Genomic DNA, 24,980 nt, shown 5'->3' on the forward strand with positions numbered 1-24,980 from the left:
AAAAGCATTTCTCCTAGGATACATCAAATGTCGGTCCCTAGCTGATGTATCTGCAGCATGACTTCTCTGCCAGATTTAATGTGGTTGGTTGTAACAGCCAAGGAGAGTTGGTTCCTCAGATCTCCTTGGTTCTGTAATCAATCCTATGGCATGAAGGGCTTTTCAGGTTTTAATCAGCAGTTTGAGTTGGAACCAGAAGCAAAATAGCAACTCATGTTGCTTAGGAGCAGAGGTGCAACATAAACTGTTCTAGGAGTATGCATAACTACCCATGCTGCTGTATTCTGTACCAGTTGAACCATCCTTTTCAAGGACATATAGGGCCTGTTGCAGAAGTCCAGTCTGGAGGTCATTAGAGTATGATGTAAATAGGGCCTGCTGATTCAGGAAAGGGCAACTACTTCATAAGATGAACATCTAGAAACAAAGTTATAACTAAAAGCCAGTATGGGTTTATTAAAATCAGATCATGCCAAACCAATCCTATTACATTCTTTGACAAAGTGACTAAATTAGGAGACCAGCAACATGCTGTGGACATTTAAGACTTCAGCAAGGCATTCCATAAAGTAGACCACAACCTACTTCTTAGTAAGCTAGAAAAATGTGGGATAAATAGCATCATCACCAGATGGATTTGTAACTGGCTGACAAATCATACTCAAAAGAGTTGTTCTTGATGGTACTATATCTACATGGAGAGAAGTATGCAATGGGGTGCCACAGAGGTCTGTCTTAGGCTCAGTACTCTTCAGTATCTTCATAAATGACTTTGATGAGGGAATAGAAAGGGAATTCATCAAATTTGCAAATGATACTAAGCTGGCAAGAATAGCCAACACCACAGAAGACAAACTCAGAATCCAAAAAGGTCTTGACAAACTTGAACAATGGGCCCGATCCAACAACATGAAATTTAATGTGAAGAAAAGCAAGCAGGAATAACCAAAGGTATAAGTACAGATTAGGCAAAACCTAGTTCAAAAATAGTAACTGTGAGATGGACCTTGGACAATCACTTAAACATAAACCAGCTGTGTGCAGCAGGAGCCAAAAAAGCTAATACAATTCTTGGTTGTATAAACAAGCATAGAACCAAAATTACGTGAAATATTAGTACACATTATAAAGCCTTAGTAAGGCCACACCTGGAATATAATATTTGGTCACCCACATTACAAAAATGATGTTGAGACTTTGGAAAAAGTGCAAAAAAGAGCAACTAAGATGATTAAAGGCCTAGAGAGTAAAAAATGAAAAACGGCTGCAGGATTGTGCAACCCCAGCCTGACGGTGCACATCTCTGACTCTGCTCGCCAGACTTGGGTGTTATCCTGAAATCTGGCTGTGATCTTTGCAAGAAAGCCATTGGCATTCCCTAATTCCAGCACCCCTTCCAGTGCCAATCTGCAGCTTCCCCTTGAAGTTGGTTGGTTGGTTGGTTGGCTGGCTGATTTATTTATTTATTTAACTGTTTGTCAACCAGTACAAGGAAACTATCAGTATAGACATGGACATGGACACATGAAAAAATGGCACAAATAAATTGATATAAATAGGCAAAACACAGCCATAAACACATAAAATGATTACATATAAATGGGGACAGTAGGACAGGAATGGTAGGCACACTGGTGCGCTTATGTATGCCCCCTTAGGGACCCCTTAAGAAATAGGTAAGGTTCATGATAGAGAGGTTAAGGTAAAAAGTATGGGGGTTAGAGAAAATAATAACAGGATCAGGCACAGTCTTCCCGACATTTACTACTCTATTGCTGAAGTCAAATTTTCTGTCCTAGAAGTATAACGTTACCAGAGAGAAAACTTCGTAAAGTAAGATTGGCAATTCTTAATGCTTTTTAGCAATGTTGTTACAGTGAGCTCTGGGGCTTAGATCTTTTGAAATGAGTACTCCTAGGTCCTTGCCTGAGTGTGGATCATGTTATAGATCATTTCCTCCCAGCTTGTATTTGATGTTCTGTTTTTTATTGCCAATGTGCAGGACTGAGCATTTGTTGCAGAGGGTAGGTTATGTGACACTAAATGGAGGGTGATGGATTGGTTTATGATGGATTCCATGACTTTACAGGTGATACAGCAAAGGGAGATTGATCTATAATTCTCAACAAGGCTGGGGTCACCTTGGTTGATGACAATGGTGTTGGGTTGGGTTCGTTAGTTGGAAACTTGACATTGTTTTGGCTAATCTAGAGAAAAGAAGGACTAAGGGTGACATGATAGCAGTATTCCAGTATTTGAGAGGTTGCCACAAAGAGGAGGGGGTCAACTAAAGCACCTATAGGCAGGACAAAAAATAATGGATAGAAACTAATCAAGGAGAGAAGCAACCTGGAACTAAGGAGAAACTTCCTAACAGTGAGGACAATTAATTAGTGGAACAGCTTGCCATCAGAAGTTGTAGGTGCTTCATCACTGGAAATTTTTAATAAGAGATTGGGCAGTCACTTGTCTGAAATGGTATATGTTTGAGCAGGGGGTGGACCAGTAGACTTCCAAGGTTCCTTCCTGCTCTATTCTAATTGAAGTTGTGCAAAAAATGTCCTAGCCATAACTTTACTTGCTCATTGAGCAGGAGTTGTGAATCTAAGAGACCCCATTGGATCTGTCTGAGGTAGTGCAATACCATCTAGCACCAAACCATAGTCCTGAAATCAGTGGGCCCCAAAATTCAGAGTTACCCATTCTTGCAAGGATTCAGCTGAAATCTTTAATATGTAGTTCTTCAAGAGGAAAGGAGAGAACATTGACGCCTGTGGCAGCCAACGTAGTAGGGGCCAAGAGTAGAACATAACCTAAGAGCCTTTCCAGTTCTACTGTGAGGTGGACAGCATATATATTTAATAAATAAATAAAATGTTTCATTTCATTGCTTGTTACTTTTAATAGGGTACATGTCAGGCACAATGGATCACATAGGCTAAGTTGTAGTTCTTAAACATTACCAAAGTTTATATAAAAATATATAATCAAGTAATAGACAGCACTATTAAGGGTCAGTGGAATTCAGGGGGGGGCTGGATTTGGATCTCTTGTGACAGGGACTCTAAACTGATGCTGCATTTAACTCCCTCACCAGGTCTGTCTGTTTTTCTCCTACAGCATCATCAATTCTCTTCTAATTCATCTTTCAAAGCCAGTGATGGGTTCAAAGCTAGCTTTGAAACAGCACAGAGCTAATCTATCAACTTTAAGCTGCAAAATCCACACAATCAATTGCAAAGAATTTTCTTTATTGCTTTTATCTCAAAATATTATTAGTCCTAACAAAGTTTTCTTGTGGACCCTGGTTCACTAAGGTACTCAATACAATAGTTATCCTTCAGCAGATAGCCAAAAATACTCATTTCTGATACCAGAGCTACTAATCTGAGTATATAATGAACAAAAAAACAACAACCCCACCCTGCCCTCACAATTGCTGCTGCAACGTTTATATTTTATAAAATATAACTGATGAAGCCGATAAATAAAGATGAAGCTGGTAAATAACAAAATGTGGCAACATCAAATCCTACATTTGATCTTTATGGAAATAACTCTTAAAATAAAAACTTACCGATCTTTTTTTAGTTATTAACTCTGCAATATGTTATCAAAATGTATTTAATTGTTGAATTCTTTACAGGTGTGCCAGTGTTCTACCAATGACTTCAAATATCTACTGAATTTAAATGTTCAGTGAAATTCAGCAAATTTAAGAAAGTATAGTGGCTTGTTTCATTTATCTTCTTTTCTTAGTTATCTTTATAGAATAGACTAGAATTCTTTATTGGCCAGGTGTGATTGGGCACACAAGGAATTTGTTTTGGTGCATACGCTCTTGGTGTACATAAAAGAAAAGATACATTGGTCAAGAATCATAAGGTTCAACACTTAATGGTAGTCATAGGAAAACAGTCAATATAAATCTTAAGAATACCAGCAACAAGATTACAATCATAAGTGGGAGGAGATGGGTGATAGGAAGGATGAGAAGATTAATAGTAATACAGACTTAGTGAATAGTTTGACTGTGTTGAGGGAATTATGTTTAGCAGAGTGATGGCGTTTGAGAAAAAAACTTCTTGTGTCTAGTTGTTCTGGTATGCAATGCTCTATAGCGTTGTTTTGAGGGTAGGAGTTGAAACAGTTTATGTCCAGGATGTGAGGGGTCTGTAAATATTTTCACAGCCCTCTTCTTGACTCATGCAGTGTACAGGTCCTCAATGGAAGGCAGGTTGGTAGTAATTGTTTTATGATCAATTTAATGTAATAATAATGAAAATGCTTGGCAATTTCTGAATTTCAGGGAATGTTGCTGCAGTGTCTTTTCACTATGAATTATATTTGGTTAACTCTCTGGTTAATGATATTTGGCATCCTTATCAGTAAAACAATTCTGCTTTGTACCTCTATAAAATATGCCTATATGGAAATCTGTTTCCTCGATATTATGGATGGATGGATAAATAGATAGATACACCATTTTTTTGGATTATAAAATGCACTTTTTTGTCTCCCAAAAGGGGTGAAAATGTCTGTGTGTCTTATAGACTGAATATTGCCGAAGCCCCACCCACCTACCAGCCGTTTTTTGGCCTCCTTATGCCCTGTTTTCGGGCTTTCTTCATCCCATTTTTTTAGGCTTTTTGGTGGGAACTTTTTGGCTTGCTTTTTTTTTTCAGCCTGTTTTTGAGGCTTTTTTCAGCCTTTTTTGGAAAAAAACAGGCTGAAAAAAGCCTCAAAAATGGGTAAAAAAAAACCAAAAATGGGCCGAAAAAGACTGCGGAAAAGGCCAAAAAAACCGAGGCTAAAAACTTTTTTTTTGTCATTTTGCTCTTCTAAATTTAGGTGAATCTTATAGTCAGGTGCATCTTATAGTCCGAAAAATACAGTAGATAGATGGAGGGGTGGGATGGATGGATAACCTTTATTGGCATACATACATACATACATACATACATACATACATACATACATACATACATACGTTTTCGTAGGTTTTCACGGGTATAGGTATGTAGGTCTTCCCGTATTTGGGTCTTTTCTCATGTAAGGTTGAGAGTACCTTGGCAACATTTCAATGAGGTCTCACTCACGAAACACAACCAACCAACCAGGATGTTACAGCACAAGACTCAGGAGGTCACATTCCCAGAACTCAGGACGGTTCCACACAGCCCATTATCACTACAGGAGGTCAATTCCCAGAACTCAGGACGTTTCCACACAGCCCATTACCCAGGTCGTTACAACACAAAAGACTAATGGGCACACAACTAGGACCACATCCACACAGGATCTACAAAACAGCCGACTAATCTGTAAACACCCACTCCACTTACCAATCAAGATGCAACCACACAGCCAATCAACCCGCTTACAGCAACAAAGCCAACACTCCCCACTCTCCACCAGTATTTATAGAGAGATGGCAGCTCTGACCATCCTTTGCTCGCACAAGCATGAAGCCGTAAGCACCAGCCTGGAGATGACACACACACCTGAAAATACAAGGAGGCCAAAAACAGGGCATGCAGAGGCCAAAAACGGGGTGTGCGGAGGTGGCAATTGAGGTGATGTGCTGTGGTGATCCCCACAGCCTGGAACTGTTCTAAAACGGGGTTTGTGGAGGCTGAAAACACGATGCACGGAGGCTGAAAACGGCTGAAGGCTGGGGGCAGGTGAGCGGGGCTTTGCCAACATTCGCTGAATAAGACACACAGTCATTTCCACCCACTTTGGGGGGGGGGGAGACTGCATCTTATACTCAAAACTGTTTCTGAATCTGGGATGTTCTGCTTCAGATACCACAAATCCTCGTCCCAGAAGATAACAAGGAAAAGAGATCATGAAGAGGATGTGTAGTATCCCAGACAATACTGTGAACCCTGTCATGCTATGTCCTGGATAGACAGAAGTGAACTGCCAATAATCCTTGCCACTCTTCCTGCCTTCCTGTCCAAAGCAGTAATGCTTCCAAACCAAACTGTAATGCAATTTGACAAGATGCTCTTGATCGTCCCTCTATAGAAAGATGGTAAGGAGAAGGGAAGAAAGATGTACTTTTCTCATGCGACGCAGAAAATGCAGGGGCTGCTGTGTCCACTTCACCAGTGTCTCACTGTTGAGCAACCAAGCCAGCCTACTTGTTAGCTGCACACCCAGAAACTTGATGCTGCTCCATAGGTGAATCATTAATACTCAGATGTGTGGCTGTGCCTTTCTGAAATCGACAATGATCACTTTAGTTAGCATGTTAGGTGCGTGTATGCACACGGTCTCACAGAACCAGTTGTTAAACCAGTTGAAGCCCATCATTGACAACATTCATGGATCAACAGGGTGAAGAACAGCAAATTTAGGACACAACCTTGTGGAGAACCTGTGGAGAAAATTGTGTTAGAAATATAGAAATATCGCACATACTAGGGCCTATCAATAAGAAAATCAAGAATACAGTTGCACAAAGGAGTATTGAGGCCTAAAAGATCCAGTTTGTCTAGGTGCTGAGGAACATAAAATCTGTACATAAATCTGTACATAAAATCTACATAAGATCTACATAACCTTGGAGCTCTTGTTCATCTGGGTACAAGTGATGGTCACTCACTACAATTTGCTAAATTTAGAAATTATTAATAAAGTAATTGCTGGATACTCTGCAGATGTGCTTCTTAGGTGAGCTTGGATGATTGAAAATCTCCATAGACATTTTCCTATCATATTTCAGTCTTTTTAAAGAAAAGGTTAAAGATCTACTTGAATTGGACTAGTATACTTAAGAAGTCCAGATCAATAAATCCTGATTTGATATATTGACCTAAATCACAGTTTTCCCTCTTTTGACATATTTTTAATTATACTAGAATATAAATATCAAGAAAGAAAATATAAAATTTAGAAACTAATGTGCATTCTGAAAAAGCTTAGAGGACTAGGTTTATCATTATATAAATACATGAATAAATATTATTTCAATGTTTTTAAAATTCCAAAGTGATCTTCTATTTTCTATCTCATTTTGAAATGGTCATTTCCTTAACTCCAATCTCAGCACCCCAAATCCTACATGTAACCTCTCACCCAAAGAAAAGTAATTATATAATAGGAATTCTGCATCCTAGCTTATTTTCATTCATCACAGACTGAAACTGTACTCCATCCTAGGACACTTAATTACTGGTTTAACTAAAAACCAGTTTTTCAAGATATGTCACTCCATATCCCCCCACGGTACTTGTAATAAAAATGGTTATGCTTTGTTCTTTATGAACACAATCTTATTTACAAATTTTATCCCATGCCAAAAACAAAAGTTACATCCAAATATGTTTTCTTATATTAATCTATATGAGAACTATGAGGTTCTAAGAAATCTCTTTAACATGTAGGTAACGTGTGATTATTCAGGCTAGAAGTGGCTGACTTGAAACCGACTAAGGTATTTCATAGCCCCAGTTGGGCTCTCTACATATTTATGATCTTTATTTTGCAGAGCAGAACAGTGGTTTGGAATTCTCTGCTGAATCTTTTTTTTTAGTTTGTTTGTTTGTTTAAGTGTTCTTCTTCACAGTCATGTTAATGTACACACTTCCTCCCATCCTTCAACCAGCAGAAAAGTATACAGGTAGTTTACCTGAACTTCAGGTAGACAAAGTGCAAAGTGATGTGGTTGTTAAATAACTTGTATTTGATTTTATGACCTTTTTCTTTTTGATAGTTAAGTGACTCATACAGCTGTTAAGCAAACTGGCTTAACCCATTGGTTTTGTTTGTCAAAAGGTTGCAAATGACAATCACATGATCCTGGGATGCTGCAACTGTCCTAACCATTTGCTGATTGCCAAGTTCCTGAATTTTGATCATGTGACCATGAGGATGCTGTAATGGTCATAAGTTCAAGAGCCAATCATGGATCAAAAGACTATAGAGATTCTCAGTAATTCAAGTCATGGTTGTCCCAAAGGTGCTTTTTTTCAGGAGGCAACTGGACTTGTTTTTTTTTCTTTGAAGACTTTTTGCTTCTCATCCAAGAAGCTTCTTCAGCTCTGACAGGATAGTGGGGAATGGAAGGATTTATATTTCTTACAGACAGCTGGTCATTTGCATCCGTTTAGAGGGTTGTTGAAGCACTTGGAGGTTTATCTTGGAGGTGTCCTCATGGCAGAGGTGAAATGTAAAATTTGTTACTACTGGTTCTGTGGGCGTGGCTTGGGGGGGTTAATGTGACTGGATGGGCGTGGGCAACTTTTTTTTTTAACTTTTAAATGCATTTTTTCTACAACTTCTTCGGCCAAAGAGGTTGTAAAAAAGATGCTTTTAAAATCCTCTGATGATCAGGCAACTCAGCTGGGATCGCCAGAGGAGCCTTTTAAAAGCATTAGAGAAAATGCTTTTAAAAGGTTCTGATGATCCCAGCTGAGCCGTGTGATCATCAGGGGCTTTTTTTTAAAAAAAAGCATTTTGTCGGCCAGGGAGAAAAAAATGCTTTTAAAAGTTAAAAAAAATCCTGCCGATGATCATGTGGCTCAGCTGGGCATGGGGGGGGGGGAACAGGGATTTTTGCTACTGGTTATCCGAACCACCCGCCACCATCGCTACCAGATCAGGTGATCCAGTCCGAATCGGGAACCTTTCACCCCTGCCTCATGGTCACCTGAGTAGTGCTCCTGGTTCCTGTAGTTTACAATTTTTTCACTGGAAATCCATTCTTACTCTCATACCAGAGGTAGGTTTCAGCAGGTCTGACCAGTTCTGGAGAACCGGTAGCAGAAATTTTGAGTAGTTCAGAGAACCAATAGTAAAAATTCTGAATGGCCCCACCCCCATCTATTCTCTGCCTCCTGAGTCTCAGCTGATCGGGAAGAAATGGGGATTTTGCAGTAACCTTTCCCTGGATTGGGGAGGGAATGGAGATTTTACAGTTTCCTTCCCATGTCATGCCCACCAAGCCACACCCACCAATCCACACCCACAGAACCGGTAGTAAAAAAATTTGAAACCCACCACTGTCTCACACCATTCAGAGGATGTTCATCCCAAAGCTAAACATCTGTAGAGATTGTCAGTCATCCAGGTCATGGTTGTCCCAAATGTGCTTTTTTCAGGAGGCAACTGGATTTTCTAGTTTTTTTCTTTGAAGATGTTTCACTTCTCATCCAAGAAGCTTCTTCAACTCTGTAAGAATGCAAATGCAACCCATGAAACTGTCTGATTATAGTCGTATAATTAAGAATAATCAGAAAGGAACCAGAATCACACATAAACTAGTCTTCTTTCCAGCCTAGCAGAAATCCCAAAGTATGCAAGTAATTACTGCACCCATTTTTCTTTCTCTAAATAAGGAGAATTGGTGACTTCTTAAAATGTGCAAACTGCCTTATTTATTTATTTATTTATTTATTTATTTATTTATTTATTTATTTATTTATTTATTTATTTATCTATCTATCTATTTATTTGTCAAGAATGTAGTAGGTAATAAGTATAAACATAGATTGGATACATAAAATAGATACAAATAGAGGAAACATTAGAATAGGGATGGTAGGCACACTGGTGCTCTTATGCACGGCCCTTACCGACCTCTTAGGAATGGGGTGAGGTCAACAGTAGACAGTCTTAGGTTAATATTTTGGGGGTTTGGGGATGCAACCACAGAGTCAGATACTGTATTCCAGGCATTGACCACTCTGTTGCTAAAGTCATATTTTCTGCAGTCGAGATTGGAGTGGTTCACTTTAAGTTTGTATCTATTGTACAATTAGCACAGGGGCCCCCCAAGGCTGTGTGCTCTCCCCACTTCTCTTCTCTCTGTATACCAATGACTGCATCTCCAATGATCCATTTGTTAAGCTACTGAAGTTCGCAGATGACACAACAGTGATTGGTCTCATTCGAGACAATGACGAATCTGCATATAGACGAGAGGTCGAATGACTAGCCTTGTGGTGCAACCAAAACAATCTGGAACTGAACACACTCAAAACCGTAGAAATGGTGGTAGACTTTAGGAAAAACCCTTCCATACTTCCACCTCTCACAATACTTGACAACACAGTATCAACAGTAGAAACCTTCAAATTTCTGGGTTCTATCATATCGCAAGATCTCAAATGGACAGCTAACGTCAAAAACATCATTAAAAAAGGACAACAAAGAATGTTCTTTCTGCGCCAACTCAGTAAGCTCAAACTGCCCAAGGAGCTGCTGATCCAATTCTACAGAGGAATTATTGAGTCTGTCATTTGCACCTCTATAACTGTCTGGTTCGGTTCTGCAACCCAACAAGAAAAACACAGACTTCAGAGGATAATTAGAACTGCAGAAAAAATAATTGCTACCAACTTGCCTTCCATTGAGGACCTGTATACTGCACGAATCAAGAAGAGGGCCGTGAAAATATTTGCAGATCCCTCGCATCCTGGACATAAACTGTTTCAACTCCTACCCTCAAAACGACGCTATAGAGCATTGCACACCAGAACAACTAGACACAAGAACAGTTTTTTCCCGAAGGCCATCACTCTGCTAAACAAATAATTCCCTCAACACTGTCAGACTATTTACTGAATCTGCACTACTATTAATCGTTTCATAGTTCCCATCACCAATCTCTTTCCACTTATGACTGTATGACTATAACTTGTTGCTGGCAATCCTTATGATTTATATTGATATATTGATCATCATTGTGTTGTAAATGTTGTACCTTGATGAACGTATCTTTTCTTTTATGTACACTGAGAGCATATGCACCAAGACAAATTCCTTGTGTGTCCAATCACACTTGGCCAATAAAATTCTATTCTATTCTATTGTGTGCTCGTGTATTGCTGTGGTTGAAGCTGAAGTAGTCATTGACAGGTAGGACATTGTAGCAGATAATTTTATGAGCTACGCTTAGGTCAGTTAGCAGTGTGATATTACTGGAGAAAAAGTTATGCAAGATTAGGTTTACAACTCTGAATGCCTTTTTGGCAATGTTGTTTGTGGTCTTTGGCACTTAGATCATTAGATATGAGTACTCCAAGGTCCTTGACAGAGTGAGAGTCATCTACAAGGTCGTGTCCACTCAGCTTGTATTTTGTGTTCTGGTTCTTTTTGCCAATGTGTAAGAAAGAGCATTTGTTGGTTGAAATTTGGAGGTTGCCAATTGTTTGACCATTCCAACACAAAGTCAAGGTCTTTTTCAAGGGTAGCAGCATTGTCTATGGTGTTAAATATTTCTACATCATCGGTAAAGAGAAAACATTCTTTCCCCCCAAGATGGCGCCGACGAAGGCTGCCTCGGTGAAATGCTCTCTAAAAGAACACAGTTGCTTACAATATGATTGCAAAGGTCACTTATGTAAAGTATAAAGAGTGTTGGTCCTAGAACGCTGCCTTGGGGGACACCACTATTAACAGGTACAGGATTTGATAGGACGCTCCCTATTTTGACCACTTGTTGCCTGTTTGATAGGAATGCAGCTATCCAATTATGTAGGGGTCCAGAGATGCCATAGGATTTTAGTTTTAGAAGTAGTTTATCATGTACCACTGAATCAAAGGCTTTACAGAAGTCTACATAAATTACATCTATTGCTTTACCCTGATTGATTTGCCTTTCAGAAGAACCCTGTCTGAAGCCTTCCAAGTGTGCTAAATCACGACTTGCAAACCCAAAGGCTATTCTTTTGGATGTGGAAAAGCCCAAGTGTTGATATACTGCAACCCACCTAGAAAGCGGCTGGTTGGGAAGTCTCGTTCCTATTAGATGTTTTACATTTTCTATTTTTTATTATTATTATTTATTATTATTTATTATTATTATTATTATTATTATTATTATTATTATTATTATTTTATTTACACAAAATGACAGTATACACAGCAAACGAGATAACTATGCTGGATTTCGTATCACAGATCACTAGTCGAGCACTTCCCAAGCGTTTAGGACTGCGTGATGTATCGGCGAATTATGCGAGCAGATCCCAGTAAGGTGGCCTTCTGCAGCTGACAATGGTGATCTTGTCAGCGTCAATTGCTTTTAAGTGCTTGCCTAGGTCTTTAGGCACAGCTCCCAGTGTGCCGAGTACCACTGGAACCACCTGCACTCGTTTATGCCAGAGTCTCTGCAATTCGATTCTCAAATCTTGATATCTGGTGACTTTTTCAAGTTGTTTCTCATCAATTCTGCTGTCACCAGGTATAGCAATGTATTCTGCTGTCACCAGGTATAGCAACCTATCCACACTTTTTTCTTTTCCACAATCGTGATATCCGGGGTATTGAGTTCCAAAACTTTTATCAGTCTGTATTCGGAAATCCCACAGTAGTTTTGCATGCTCATTTTCAATCACTTTTTCAGGCTTATGAAATTATTATTATTATTATTATTATTATTATTATTATTATTATTATTATTATTATTATTATTATTATTATTATTATTATTATTATTATTATTATTGCAATGAGGAAGGAGGTCCGAATATATCTGGGACGGAATATGTTCATTTGGCTATCCTTGAAAATCGCCCTTAGTAGGACAAGCAAAACCCACCCATCCCGCCCCCCCCCCCCCCCGGCAAGTGACAACTCCTTTGCTGACATCAACCCAACACAAAGTTGTGAGCGGGAGGCACCTTGTTCAGGAAAGGAAAGGGAGGCGGAGAAAGTCGCCCTAGCCCCCACTAAACCGCCGCTCGAGTTCCTAAATCCTGTCCTGCTGGCCGCCCTGCCTACGACCCGCCCCGCCTGCTCTGCTCCTCCCCTCTGTTCCTTTCGCGGCCGCGGTGCCTCGATCTGTCTGCGCCTGGCCTCGGGGGAAGAGAAACCATGGCGTCCAACGAAGAGGACAGCGGCGCCGGCAACGGGTCGATGGAAGAGAAGGAGAATGGCAAGAAGGTGCTTCGGCCTCGCAGCTCGGTGACCACAGCCTGGTTGATCTTCTACAACATCACCATGACGGCCGGGTGAGCGCGGTGTTGCAGGTGGAGCCGGTGGTGGGTCGAAAACGGAACTTTTCCTTCTCCCCATCCCAGGTCGAAAGGCTTCAAACTACCGACGGGGCTGTACTTGCTGGGCACTGTGGCGAGGGGAGAAAGGGGGCGCCATTGGCTGGGCAGCGCGCGGCGACTGGGGGATAAGCCCTGGCTTGCTTGCATTGCCTAATACGGTGCAGACTTCTAGCAAGACGAGCACGTCATCCCTCGAGCCCGCCGGAGAGGTTAAGTATAGCCCGAGCCCGGAATGCCGGCCGGGGGTTGTGGAATGGGGCAGACTGCTTCCCTCGGCATAATTTATTGCGGTGGCCGCCGAAGACAAGAACGTGTTCAGTCGGCGCTCGGTCCCCTCCCACTGACTTGAGCCGGCTTCGTTCTATAGCACCTGCCCCAGCCAGATGGCCGAGGTAACCCGAGCCTTAGGTGGATCAGGGAGCATTTAACCCCAAACCTCCAGGGTGACAAGAGGGTTAGTGAGCCTGTGGGAACCTCCTTAAAGGAAGACTTTGTAACTTTGGTATAGAAAGTTATAACTTTGTTTGCATTCAGCTTTGCCTGTTGTGTTGCTTTAACTGGATTTAAAACAAAACATGCCTTTACACAGTGGTTTTATTAACCACCATGCTTTGTTTGATCATCGCATATTGAATAAACCGTAATTAGCTAAATGCATACATTACATTAGGGATCTGATTTGGACTTTGAAACTTCTCTGAATGTTCAATTAAGAGATGCTCCTTCTTCCATAATAGATAAAAATGACAACAGAATGTTTTCCCAAAAAGAAGGCATGCTGCCATTATCAACTTTGCTTTTGCCTGAGCATATTTTCACTATTTTAGATTATTAAAAAGATTGAAAAAGAACCCCATTCTCTCCCATTTTTTTTTTTTTTTGCATGCTTCATGTTCTTCAAAATGTCAAACCAAAAACTAAGAACGGCAGTGGTCATAATTCTTTGTCAAGGTCTTTGTTTCACACATATAGACAAACTCTTGCCAGACTGAGGACTCTGCCTGAGGACTCCTGAGGACCCAACTGCAGGATATTCTATACCTCTTTATTAGAGAGAAGGCAGTCTTCTCTCTCTCTAGTATCTGGACTGAGTTGTCTCTTACTCTTCTGGAATGCACCCCTCTTCCTCCTGGGAATCCATCCCTTATTACAGTCTATCACAAACATTAGTGAATCCAACTTTTGTGATTTATGATTCTGTTCCTATGTAGCTACTTCTATACTTTTAACCCCTAAATTACACCTATGAGATCACTAGGAATCTGGCTTGATTCATTTATTTTAGTTAGTTAGTTAGTTAGTTAGTTAGTGTATTTATATCTGCCTTTATCATTTTTAGAAATAACTCAAGGCAGCAAACATATCCAACACATCTTCTTCCTCCTATTTTCCCCAAAACAGCAATCCTATAAGGTGGGTTGAGCTGAAAGAAAGTAACTGGTCCATGATTAGCTTTCATGGTTAAGGCAGGACATGAACTTATGGTCTTCTACTTTCTAGCCTGGTGCCTTAATCAAACTGATTCACAGAAGATGTGTCTTTCTACTATGTATAAATTATTTATATTAGCTATTTATAAGCAATTAGATATTCTTATTCAGCAAACAGTTGTTAAAACAATCCCTAACTTGGTGCCTTGTAGAACCTTACTAGTTTGGACTTGTTAGGAGGAGCTTCTATTCTTGGTTAATTTATTTATTTATTTATTTTTCACATTTTTATACCGCCCTATCTCCCTAGGGACTCAGGGCGGTTTCCAGCCAGAATAAACATACATATAAATACAGGATAAAACAACAATTAAAAAACTTATTCAATAAGGCTAATAAATAGGAATAGCACTTACATACATACCACTTCATACAGAGGTGAAATGTAAAATTTGTTACTACCGGTTCTGTGGGCATGGATTGGTGAAGGGGCGGTAATGTGACTGGGTGGGCATGGCCAACTTTTTTTTTTACTTTTAAAAGCATTTTTTCTACAACCTCTTTGGCCGTAAAAGCTGTAAAAAAATGCTTTTAAAAGCCTGTGATGATCAGGCAACTCAGCTGAGATCGCCAGAGGGAAAAAAAAGCTTTTAAAGGGTTCTGAGGATCCCAGCTAAGTTTTCTGATCACCAGAACCTTTTAAAAGCATTTTTTACAACCTCGTCGTCCGAAGAGGTTGTAAAAAAATGCTTTTAAAAGGTTCTGGCGATCAGGCAACTCAGCTGGGATCGACAGAGGAGCCTTTTACAAGCTTTTTTTTTTTTTTTACAATCTCTTCAGCCAAAGAGGTTGTAGAAAAAATGCTTTTAATGGGTTCTGACAATCCCAGCATGATCATCAGAGGCTTTTTTTTTTACCTTTAAAAGCATTTTTTCGGGCAAAGGTGAGGGGGCAGGGATTTTTGCTACTGGTTCTCTGAATCATCTGCCGCCATCACTACCGGATCAGGTGATCTGGTCCGAATTGGGAGCATTTCACCCCTGACTTCATAGTGCTTTACAGCCCTCTCTAAGCGGTTTTACAGAGTCAGCATATTGCGCCCAGCAATCTGGGTCCTCATTTTACCGACCTCTGAAGGATGGAAGGCTGAGTCAACCTGATGAGATTTGATCTACCAAACTGTTGGCAGTTGGTTTTTTAAATATGTTTAAAAAGATATGTTCAGATCTCACTACCTAGAGAGGGGCTTAAGATTTGTTTTATTTATTTACTCAATCACATTCATCCTGGAGAAGATCTAGCTATGAAGTCTGTGTAATTGTTATTTGATAGCACATAGTCAGTCATAGTCAATCCAAACCAGATTCTTTATTATTTATTAAATTTTTACCAAGGTTGATGAAAGCTTTTTTAAAAACAGAGGGGGCTTGAAAAAGTTTGGAATGAGATAACGGAAAACTTTTCTTCCTTATACTGTATAACAATAATCACAAAGAATATCTCACTATCAAAAGCAGAATTTAGCTTCTTTCCTCCCTGTGCTGGGGAGAACAGTCTCTTGAACTATTCCTACCACCATTCCTTTGACTAGGAAAATTCCTTCAAAGAGACTTGTAGTTATCAGTTTTTGCTTGTGTATCTTCCTTCATTTTGCTGCATAGTAGATATACTCCAGACTTGTGGAATCATAAGTGAATGCTTTGTGTAGAAAATAAAAAAACAACTTCCTAATTTGCTGCATATTAATGCACCTATCTAGTAAGGGCCCAGTTTATCTTAATAGAATGATTTGTTCCAGAAATTTGCATGGTGGCTTCCATTACATTTTTGTAATGGGCAGTTAAAATTCAGCTGTTCTGTACAGCTGTTGACTGTTGAAAAACATAGAAATCGCTCTTGTTACCAGTGTGACCAAAATATACACTTGTTTCTGATTGTTCATGATTTATGGATTTTGCATAACTGTAAATTACCAGAAATTAATGGTAAAAAATGTGTAAATAAAATAAATAAAATAAATTCAATTGGACCATGAATAATAGAGGAGATTAGAGAAAGGAATCATCTGAAATGTTCTTGTCTTGCTGCAGAGTAAACTTGATCTCCTTTCTTTCCAGTACTTTGGAATTACTATCTGTGTAAAAACACTTTCGCTTAGTTATAAATACAAAACACAGATAGTAATACACAGATGAATGACAGTGCCTAAGAGATGACGACTTATACATAACAGATATGGGACAACATGAAAATACTTTAACTGTTAATTATTCCATTAAGGATATTGTTTTTTCTGTTTAGGTGGCTTGTACTGGCTATTGCCATGGCCCGGTTTTATATGGACAAAGGAACATACAAAGGCTTATATAAAAGCATTCAAAAGACACTTAAATTTTTCCAGACTTTTGCTTTGCTTGAGGTAAGTTTTTTAGTAAATATATCTTACAGATATATTCTGAGGTGTCAACTGTAGCTTTCAGAATGTCCTTTACAAATTGGTCTGTGACACCTTATTACATGTTCAATTATGAAATAAAAGGAGTTGGAGCCAGAGTTGATAGTTAATTTTCCAGAATGCTCTGAGCTGTTTTTCAGACCAAAACCTTTTTTTAAAATGAAACACCCTAGAAGTTGCTAGAAGACATTGGATCTGCATTAGATGAATTGGTGCTTTCACATAAGAGCTGTACTCACCTGTCACTGATAAAATATATGCAACTGTAATAGTTATTTTGTGAGATGTCAAGATCAAATTATTATAATTCATAGATATCGCATATGAAAGTGCTGTGTGAACATTTCAGCTTACAGATTTCAATTCTGCAAATTTGATAGTAACTTGGTTTGCTCATTTAGAACTCCTCCAGGTGACTGCAGTGTAGTCTAATTAATTCAGTTAGTATATGGGTAGTTCTCAACCAATGACTGTAATTGAGCCTGGAATGATGGTTATAAACTGTGACCATATTCAGTTTTACAATCTTTTTTGTAGTGGTCATTAAGTAACATTATGAACTCTAAAGTGAACACCAGTGTCATTAAATGAGTCAGTTTTCCCTAATAGATTATTTTTTTTTTTTGCTGGAGACTGAGACAAATGCCAGAAACCAGCAAAAACCCCAAAAATCGTAGTCAAGTGACTGAGCGATGGGTGGAGCTGTCAGCTGACATTTGAAAACAAGTCATAAATAACTCTGGGAGATCTGTTTTAACTTCGAAAAATTGCTAAGCGACTGGTCATTAAGCAAAGACTACCACTATTTTGTGATGCACCTGAAACTTGTTCAGAAATTCCTGAAGGATCAGGAAGATCTGCATTGTTTTATTTCCTGATACCCAGCCCTCTCTCTTTCTGCTGGCTGTTATCCAGTATGATGTCATTCCCTGTCAATCAGCCTCTGAGCAGTTTAATGTCTGTTTCCAGTTTGTTTTTAAAAAGAATCCTTAATATGTTCTTATCTATTGAGTGTACCTACAGTTCATTCACACTGACTAGGGAAAGTCTTCGTGTGCTCTGATATCTTGAGAATTTGTATTTGTAATCATAAATGCCCAATTATATGCACTGATTGGAAGAGAGTAAAGCACGTGACACATTAATGATCATAAGGCAGTTGTTAAGAAATACAGAAACCCATGCTTATGTCTCAATTCACGAAATATAGAAACCCATGCTTATGTCTCAATTCACCCCTGGATTCTTTCTTAGATTCTTTCATTGAGATGTTGCTATGGGGATAAACTAAGGGAAAAGCCTCAACCGAGTTGTCTTGTGAGACAGAGCAGAATAAAAATGTTATTAATAGAGTTTTCCACAATAGAGAATCCTAATCCTAACTGTAATCCTCTAAAGCAGGGCTGTCAAAACACAAGGCCTGTGGGCCGGATCTGGCCTGCGACGTGGTCAGAGACGGCCCACGGGACCCTCCTGGAAAATGTAAGGGCCCATATCACTTTGGCCCAGTCTACCCAGTGCGAAGAGGAAACATGCCAGAAGTTTGGGGAATGGCATCAAGCAGGCCACACCCATCCAGTTGGCCACACCGACCCAGTCAGCCATGCCCCTGAGGTCAATCACAGCCCTCAATGAAATTGACTTTGACACCCCTGCTCTAAAGCCTCTTTGAATGTAGGTTATATATAATAACCTCCTGTAGCCTACATTTGAAGCTCAGTTTCCACAATTTCCTAGTTGTCCAGAGTGGATTTTACATTAAGACATGAATAAGACACATGGCCCTCCAAATTCTTTGGAATTCCTCCATCAAGTACAACCAACATGACCATTGGTGAGAATTAGTGGGATATGCTGGAAGCATCATTCATTCTATATACCTTGTGACCATATAATTTCTCCAATTTTGCTATTTTTAATTAAGATTTATTTTCATGTTTTTTCGCAAGATGTTAGACTTCATAATTTTACAGGTTATAGGATTGGTTAATTAAATGTTGAACTCTAGTGCCATATAATTATTTGCTTATTTTTTTCAACTTGTAATCATGCCTTTCCCCCCCTTATTAGTGACAATAGAAAAAATGGATACACAATAATAAATGTCATGGCTGAGTTGGGAATGATGTTAGTCATAACTATAAAAAAGTGAGAGGGAGAGAGAAACAGTGAATTAAGTTATAGACAAATGACACTATTTTACACCAAGTAGCACCGGTAGTAAGCACTATGCCAACAAGTAAGTTTATGTCATTTTATTCACTTATAACTGTGAGACATCATAACTCATCTCTTCCAATCCATTTGTATTGCATTATAATTACCTAATTTGAGTAATTAATTTCAAACTATAAGGAAGATGCCAGACTGGTCAAAAGTGCCATAACCAGTAATCTGTATAATCTAAATTGGATGCATTTTGGCTAAGGTAAGAAAAAAGGACAGCCTGCTATTATATCACCTTTCATTATTGCTGCTGTTTTAAAATTAATATTCCTAAACTGAATTAGGTAACCAGTCTTTCTTTCTTGCCAGAACCCTACTCCCAAATTGGCAAGTGAACATACTTCTCCAGTAATTTTTCCATGGTTACTGTATAGCTTGTATTATCTATATTAAAACTCATTCTTGATACAAAATCCATGTACAAATTAAATTTGTTATTTCCATGTGTATGTAAGGAAAATATCTCTGAAAAGAATACAACTAAGCAGAGATTTTCCAGCCATCGCTCAATGCTGAATACTCACATTCTAATTCCTTTTGTCTGCCCCTCCTTTCAATTTTACAGATAATCCACTGTGCGGTTGGTGAGTCTCTTTTCAGTTCCTCAGTTAGCTAAGCCCACTCTTTATTGGACAACGGTGACCTATTTCTCTTTTTAAGGAGTAGTGCACACTTCTGTGCTTGTGACGGGGGTCCAAGTGAGTTCCAGAATCTTCATGGTGTGGTTTGTTACACATAGTATAAAACAGGTAAGCAACCAAGTGAACATTGCATCATTCGATCCACAATATCTGCTATTACTGCTCAACATTTAGAGATACTTTGAAAATTTTAAAATATAAGTTAGCATAGAACCATTGTCAATGGTCTTAAGAAAGACTGAAATGCACAGACCTATAAGGTGAAATGAAAAGGTCCTAGTAATTACATATGGGTGAAGAGGTTGTAAAGGCTATTGAGGCTAGATATATGACTTTTATGTTTTGCCATTCCAATAGTAAAGTGTTGCATATTAAAATAACCCTGAAAAAGTACCCATTCTTGCAATGCATATTATAAACTGGAATTGGATAAAGTGATTTTGATTTGAGGAGGAACGTGCACTTTTAGGCAGCTGAATTTTTGGATATACATCCTAAGAGCAATTGTTATGCATTAAGTAGTATAGCTATGCTTTCGACTTGCTGAAAAATAGAAGTAAACAGAAGAATGGAACCTAATCCCTCAATGTCCCCTTAATCTCAATTGTATTTAACAGTTTGTAGCTTCCTTCTGTTCTGATACACGACAAAAAGATTATTGGTATAGTTATTAATCCAGTGAGTAAATGTTTCAAATCTAGAATGTAATTCTCCTCAGTTGAAGAAGTTCTCTTTAGATGGACATGGAAATGCCAATCTTAAATGCATTCTCCGGAAGATCATTTCTTATTGCACAAAAAAGTGAGGAAAAAAAATCTGGGTAACTATATATTCATGACTGCCTTATACCATTTTTGTTGGATGGGGTGCAGCTTTTATTATAATAAGGTAACAGTGTTTTATGCTATTTCATAGCCTGTTGGATCAATTCTTGCATTTAGGAATTTTTACTAAATTGATTGCGATTACTATTTGAATGGATCTTATATTTTAGAACTTTTGCTCACATAAAGCTAGTTTGTTTTTGTATACCCTATGGACTTTGAAACAATTGGATCTTTGACCAGCAGATGGCACTTAGTGATTTCCTTATGTGGGAAAGTAAGTAGGAATGGCCTCTTTCCGCTGATTAAAATTCATATGATTTTTTTTCTCTTCTTATGGTACTTGAAAGTTTATTTTTTATTAAATGAGATCAGGGCTGTCAAATTCCTGTCCCACAGGCCGGATGCGTCATGCGCTGTCCACACCCATGCCAGGTTTAGCGAAGGGGGGGGAGTTCTGATATATCATGTGATGCCACCATGATGCCGTGAGATTGAAGCCCCTGGACTAGATAATTAAACATGGTTTATATATAAATACTTTTTCAGCATCAATAGAAGTTATCACTTAATTTCTAAGATATTGATCATGTTAGGTTTATGTTTCTCAGAAAGAAAAATGTAAAAAAAATACATTGATTCCAGGAGCCAATGGGGAGGCGGGAGACAGGAAATACTACAGCTAGTTCTCAACTTAAAACCATAATTAAGCCCCATAATTAAGCCCCATTGCTTAAGTTTTGCCACTGTTATTAAGTGAATCACTGTGGTTATTAAATAAATCATGTGATCATTAAGCAAAACTGGCTTCCCCTGTTCACGTTGCTTGTTGGAATATACTCCGCTATAGTGAAATTGTTATATGCCAATTGCTAAGTGTCCACATTTTGATCATGTGACCGTGGAGATGCTGTAACAATCATAAATTTGAAAAGCGGTTGTAAGTCCTTTTTTTCAGTGCTGTTGTAACTTCAGATGGTCACTTAATGAATGGCTATAAATCAAGGACTATTTGTAAAATGCTATCCAACCAAGAAAAAAAAGTTAAAAATAACTGTAGGATGATAATGTTATTAGCAACAACAAAAAAGCTATGAAGCTTTCTGATTTATAATGCATAAATTAAATTATACTATGCCATATGCAAAACAAGAATTCAGGTTTCAAAAGAGCTTTGAAAACCTAAATGTGTGGTAATCCCACACTTGATTTTCTATAGCAATAAATCAGGATATACAAATTAAAAATATTGTTTTAGTGTGTTATTATAAAACACAAGTAATAACTTATGTATGGGTACAATGGTATTTATACAGTGTTGACTAGAGATTATTAACACTGATGATTTGAATAACTTTAAAGATAAAGAGAAAAGAGGTTTAGTCTGTTTTCTAAAATGTTAATATTGCATAATAAGCATAAGATTGCTTATATTTTATACCCAGAGGTGAGTTTAGCTTTGATACACAACTGCGAAATGCTTAAATTATTTTATATATAATAAAGGTTTCCACCTTAATATGAAGGTCTTCGCTGTATTGTTGTTGATTGTTTTCTTCAAATTAGAAAGAAAAGGTTAAAAAGCTATTTGATTTCTATTTTATCCCTTCTTCATAACCAATTTGCATTGTTTATAAGCATCTAGTTCCCCCACTCCCAGAAACCACAGAGTAAGTGCAAATATAACAACACTTGTACAGAAGTTAAACAAAAAATATTCCTATTCCTTAAATACTTCTAGAGAAAAAAATTGAATGCATTTTTAATGACAAAATTGATATTCTTAAAACTAATATGCAATCTTTGTATTAGTCATTGTAGTGCATTAGCTGGAAGTATTCAAGGTCCTCTTTTCTTTTAAAAAAAACAACAATTTTGAATTTTTATTTTATTTCTCAGAAGGCATTGGAATGTGTATTAGCCTTCGAGTAAGAAGATCTATTACAAAATTCTTCCTATTTTACTTGTCTATAATGATTCTCAGAAATGAATCAATAGATCTTATTTTATAAATCTGGGCATTAATTTAATCCACAATGGATGCTGATATCATAAAAGAATGGCTAGATCGATACAAGCTCTTGAGACAATGAAATGACTAAGGGCTTTTCTCCATCTGTCTAAGAACAGCAAAAAAAGTTCTTCGTTGCGGTAGTGTTAACATTTTATTTTGAAAAGCACGTGCAATAATTTTTAATTTGTTTGTTTTATGGATCAAGGGTGTTCTGACAAAGAATCCCTCAAAACCTGAGCCAATACAACCTCTGCAAAAAAATAATAATACTTTTTTTTGCCAGTTATCTGAATAGTTTTGCACCCCTACATATACTTGTGATGGAATTCTAAAGAAGTTGCTTCTGAGAAACTACATATAGTAGCATTCTTTAACCTACTGCTCCCCAGATATGTAGGATTTCAATATTCAGAATTTACTTGGGCATTTTTTACTTGAGATTCTGAATTTTGGAATTCCATTACATCAGGTTGGGAAAGGGTGATGGAAATAGTGTTTATGAGACCAAATATAAATGATGTAGACATCATCTTAAAAAAGGATGCTAGAAACAGAAGAGAATGGCTAGTTTTAAAATTAAGAAAAATGTTATCGTACATATCATTTCTTTGCTTCTACATCTTTTTCTGTTTAATAGTAACCTACTCACTTAGATTAAAATATACGCAGTGTCTATATTTGTCCTAAACTATATTGACTTGGTGAATTTTCTGAGAGTCTGTTGTGATTCTAAAGATACAAGGAAACATTGGCTCTTTATACCTCCACAGATCCAGAATGAGGAGAGTGTAATTCTTTTTCTGGTTGTTTGGACTGTGACTGAGATTACTCGATATTCCTTCTACACATTCAATATGCTCAACCATTTGCCATACTTCATAAAATGGGCCAGGTGGAGAATGCCTTGCAGTTTAGTTTCTCATTGTTCTGGGCATGCTTTTCATGCATGCCTAATCAGCACGGAAGAAATTTGCTTTGAGAGTTTTCCGTGTATGTCTATAAAGTGATTTGATGTGCTTGAAATACACTGTAAATTCTTAGAACTGGATGTATTTTAAAAGAAGAATTCTGTAACTTTTTGTTAACTTTCCCTTTGCTTATGCCATTAATATACCTAAGGCGTGCTTGCGTGTGTCTTTTAGAAAGACTGAATATTGAGTTTATTTTAATTTCCTTATTTTTATCCCATGTTTATAATTTTTTATAAATATCTCCTCCTGTTTTCCATACAACAACTCTGTAAGGTAGGTTAGGCTGAGAGAGAGTAACTGGCCCAAGGTTATCCAGCTGCCTTTCATCTTTAAGTGAGGACTAGAACTCCAGTCTCCTGGTTTTTAGGTCAGGACCTTATTCACTACAACAAACTGGCTTTCTCAGTTACAAATTGTATATTTCCTGATTAGATAGTCAGTGTATCATTTAAGGGATCCTCCATTTTTGCATATTGTAATGCAAAATGTTACTTATTATAAAATTTTTAAGAGGCTTTCTGTTCTGCCATTTTGGGCCAGTATATTGCTGGAATTAAATGTGAAAGAAGGTAAATAGAAATATGTACGGTATGATTTCTGGAAAGGCACGTCGTATCTAAAAAATTAGAAAATGATTTATTAGAGAAATTAAATTTTAGATATTCTATTCATATTCAACATGAGTTTTTCTCCCAGGTAATTTCTCCTTCAGTAGCTAGTTGTTGTAGCCATATTGGTTTTCACAGCGTATATGGACTGAAACTGAGGCTCTGGACATCATGATAGTGATTATATAGTATGTTGCTTTTTTATGTCCATCCAGTAAAAGTATTTTTCACTTTGGAGATTCAGTTATAATAGTATATTTTGCAAAGGCCTACACAATTAACATTTGGGGCATTTTTTTTCTTTCTCAAGGTAAATCAGGTTTTTATTTTAACTAACATAAATTAATTGAATTTCATGAACAGTTTCCAAGCTGAATAGAGAATTGAACTTTGGTCTCTTTAGTAAGATAGGATCATTTTCCATCGAGTTGTACTACATGTTCAGTTAAATGTTAATATGGCTATACATCATTACAATACTACATAAATGGCAGTAACTAGCAATAAATTATAAACAATGCTAAGTAAGAATGCCAGTAAATTAGCAATTTAAATTTTCAAACATTTCAATGGAGCTAAAAGAAAGAAAAAGAACCTACCACTTTGCTGATTTGCCCCCCCCTCCCCCCAATATCATTTGTTGTAGAAATAAACATTATTTTGCTGGAAAGTTCCTTGTGAGCGTACAGAATTTAAATTCTAAACCTGAGTTACAGGACTGAATACATGTCAAGGCTAAAACAATTTTCATATTATTTTTCAGAAGAAGATAACACATACACCAGAGTAGTTCATTAACCA

The 24,980-nt window shown here is 37.8% G+C and overlaps 1 protein-coding gene across 11 annotated transcripts in view; it reads left to right on the forward strand.

Annotated features, from left to right (window-relative positions):
• The window catches only part of HACD1 (3-hydroxyacyl-CoA dehydratase 1), an 89,645-nt gene that overhangs the window by 57,165 nt on the left and 7,500 nt on the right, over nucleotides 1–24,980 (forward strand). For 7 of the 11 annotated variants that reach the window (XM_058183667.1, XM_058183674.1, XM_058183669.1 and 4 more), the window contains 3 exons: nucleotides 19,687–19,705; nucleotides 19,782–19,870; nucleotides 23,371–23,492. In XM_058183667.1, the coding sequence (XP_058039650.1) occupies nucleotides 19,687–19,705; nucleotides 19,782–19,870; nucleotides 23,371–23,492 (230 nt within the window). Of the gene's footprint in view, nucleotides 1–12,728; nucleotides 12,966–16,741; nucleotides 16,860–19,686; nucleotides 19,706–19,781; nucleotides 19,871–23,370; nucleotides 23,493–24,980 lie in introns of those variants that run through there. The other 4 variants (XM_058183665.1, XM_058183664.1, XM_058183675.1 and 1 more) reach the window with 4 other exon arrangements.

Source organism: Ahaetulla prasina, chromosome 4 (genome assembly GCF_028640845.1).
Source record: "Ahaetulla prasina isolate Xishuangbanna chromosome 4, ASM2864084v1, whole genome shotgun sequence".
NCBI lineage: Eukaryota > Metazoa > Chordata > Lepidosauria > Squamata > Colubridae > Ahaetulla > Ahaetulla prasina.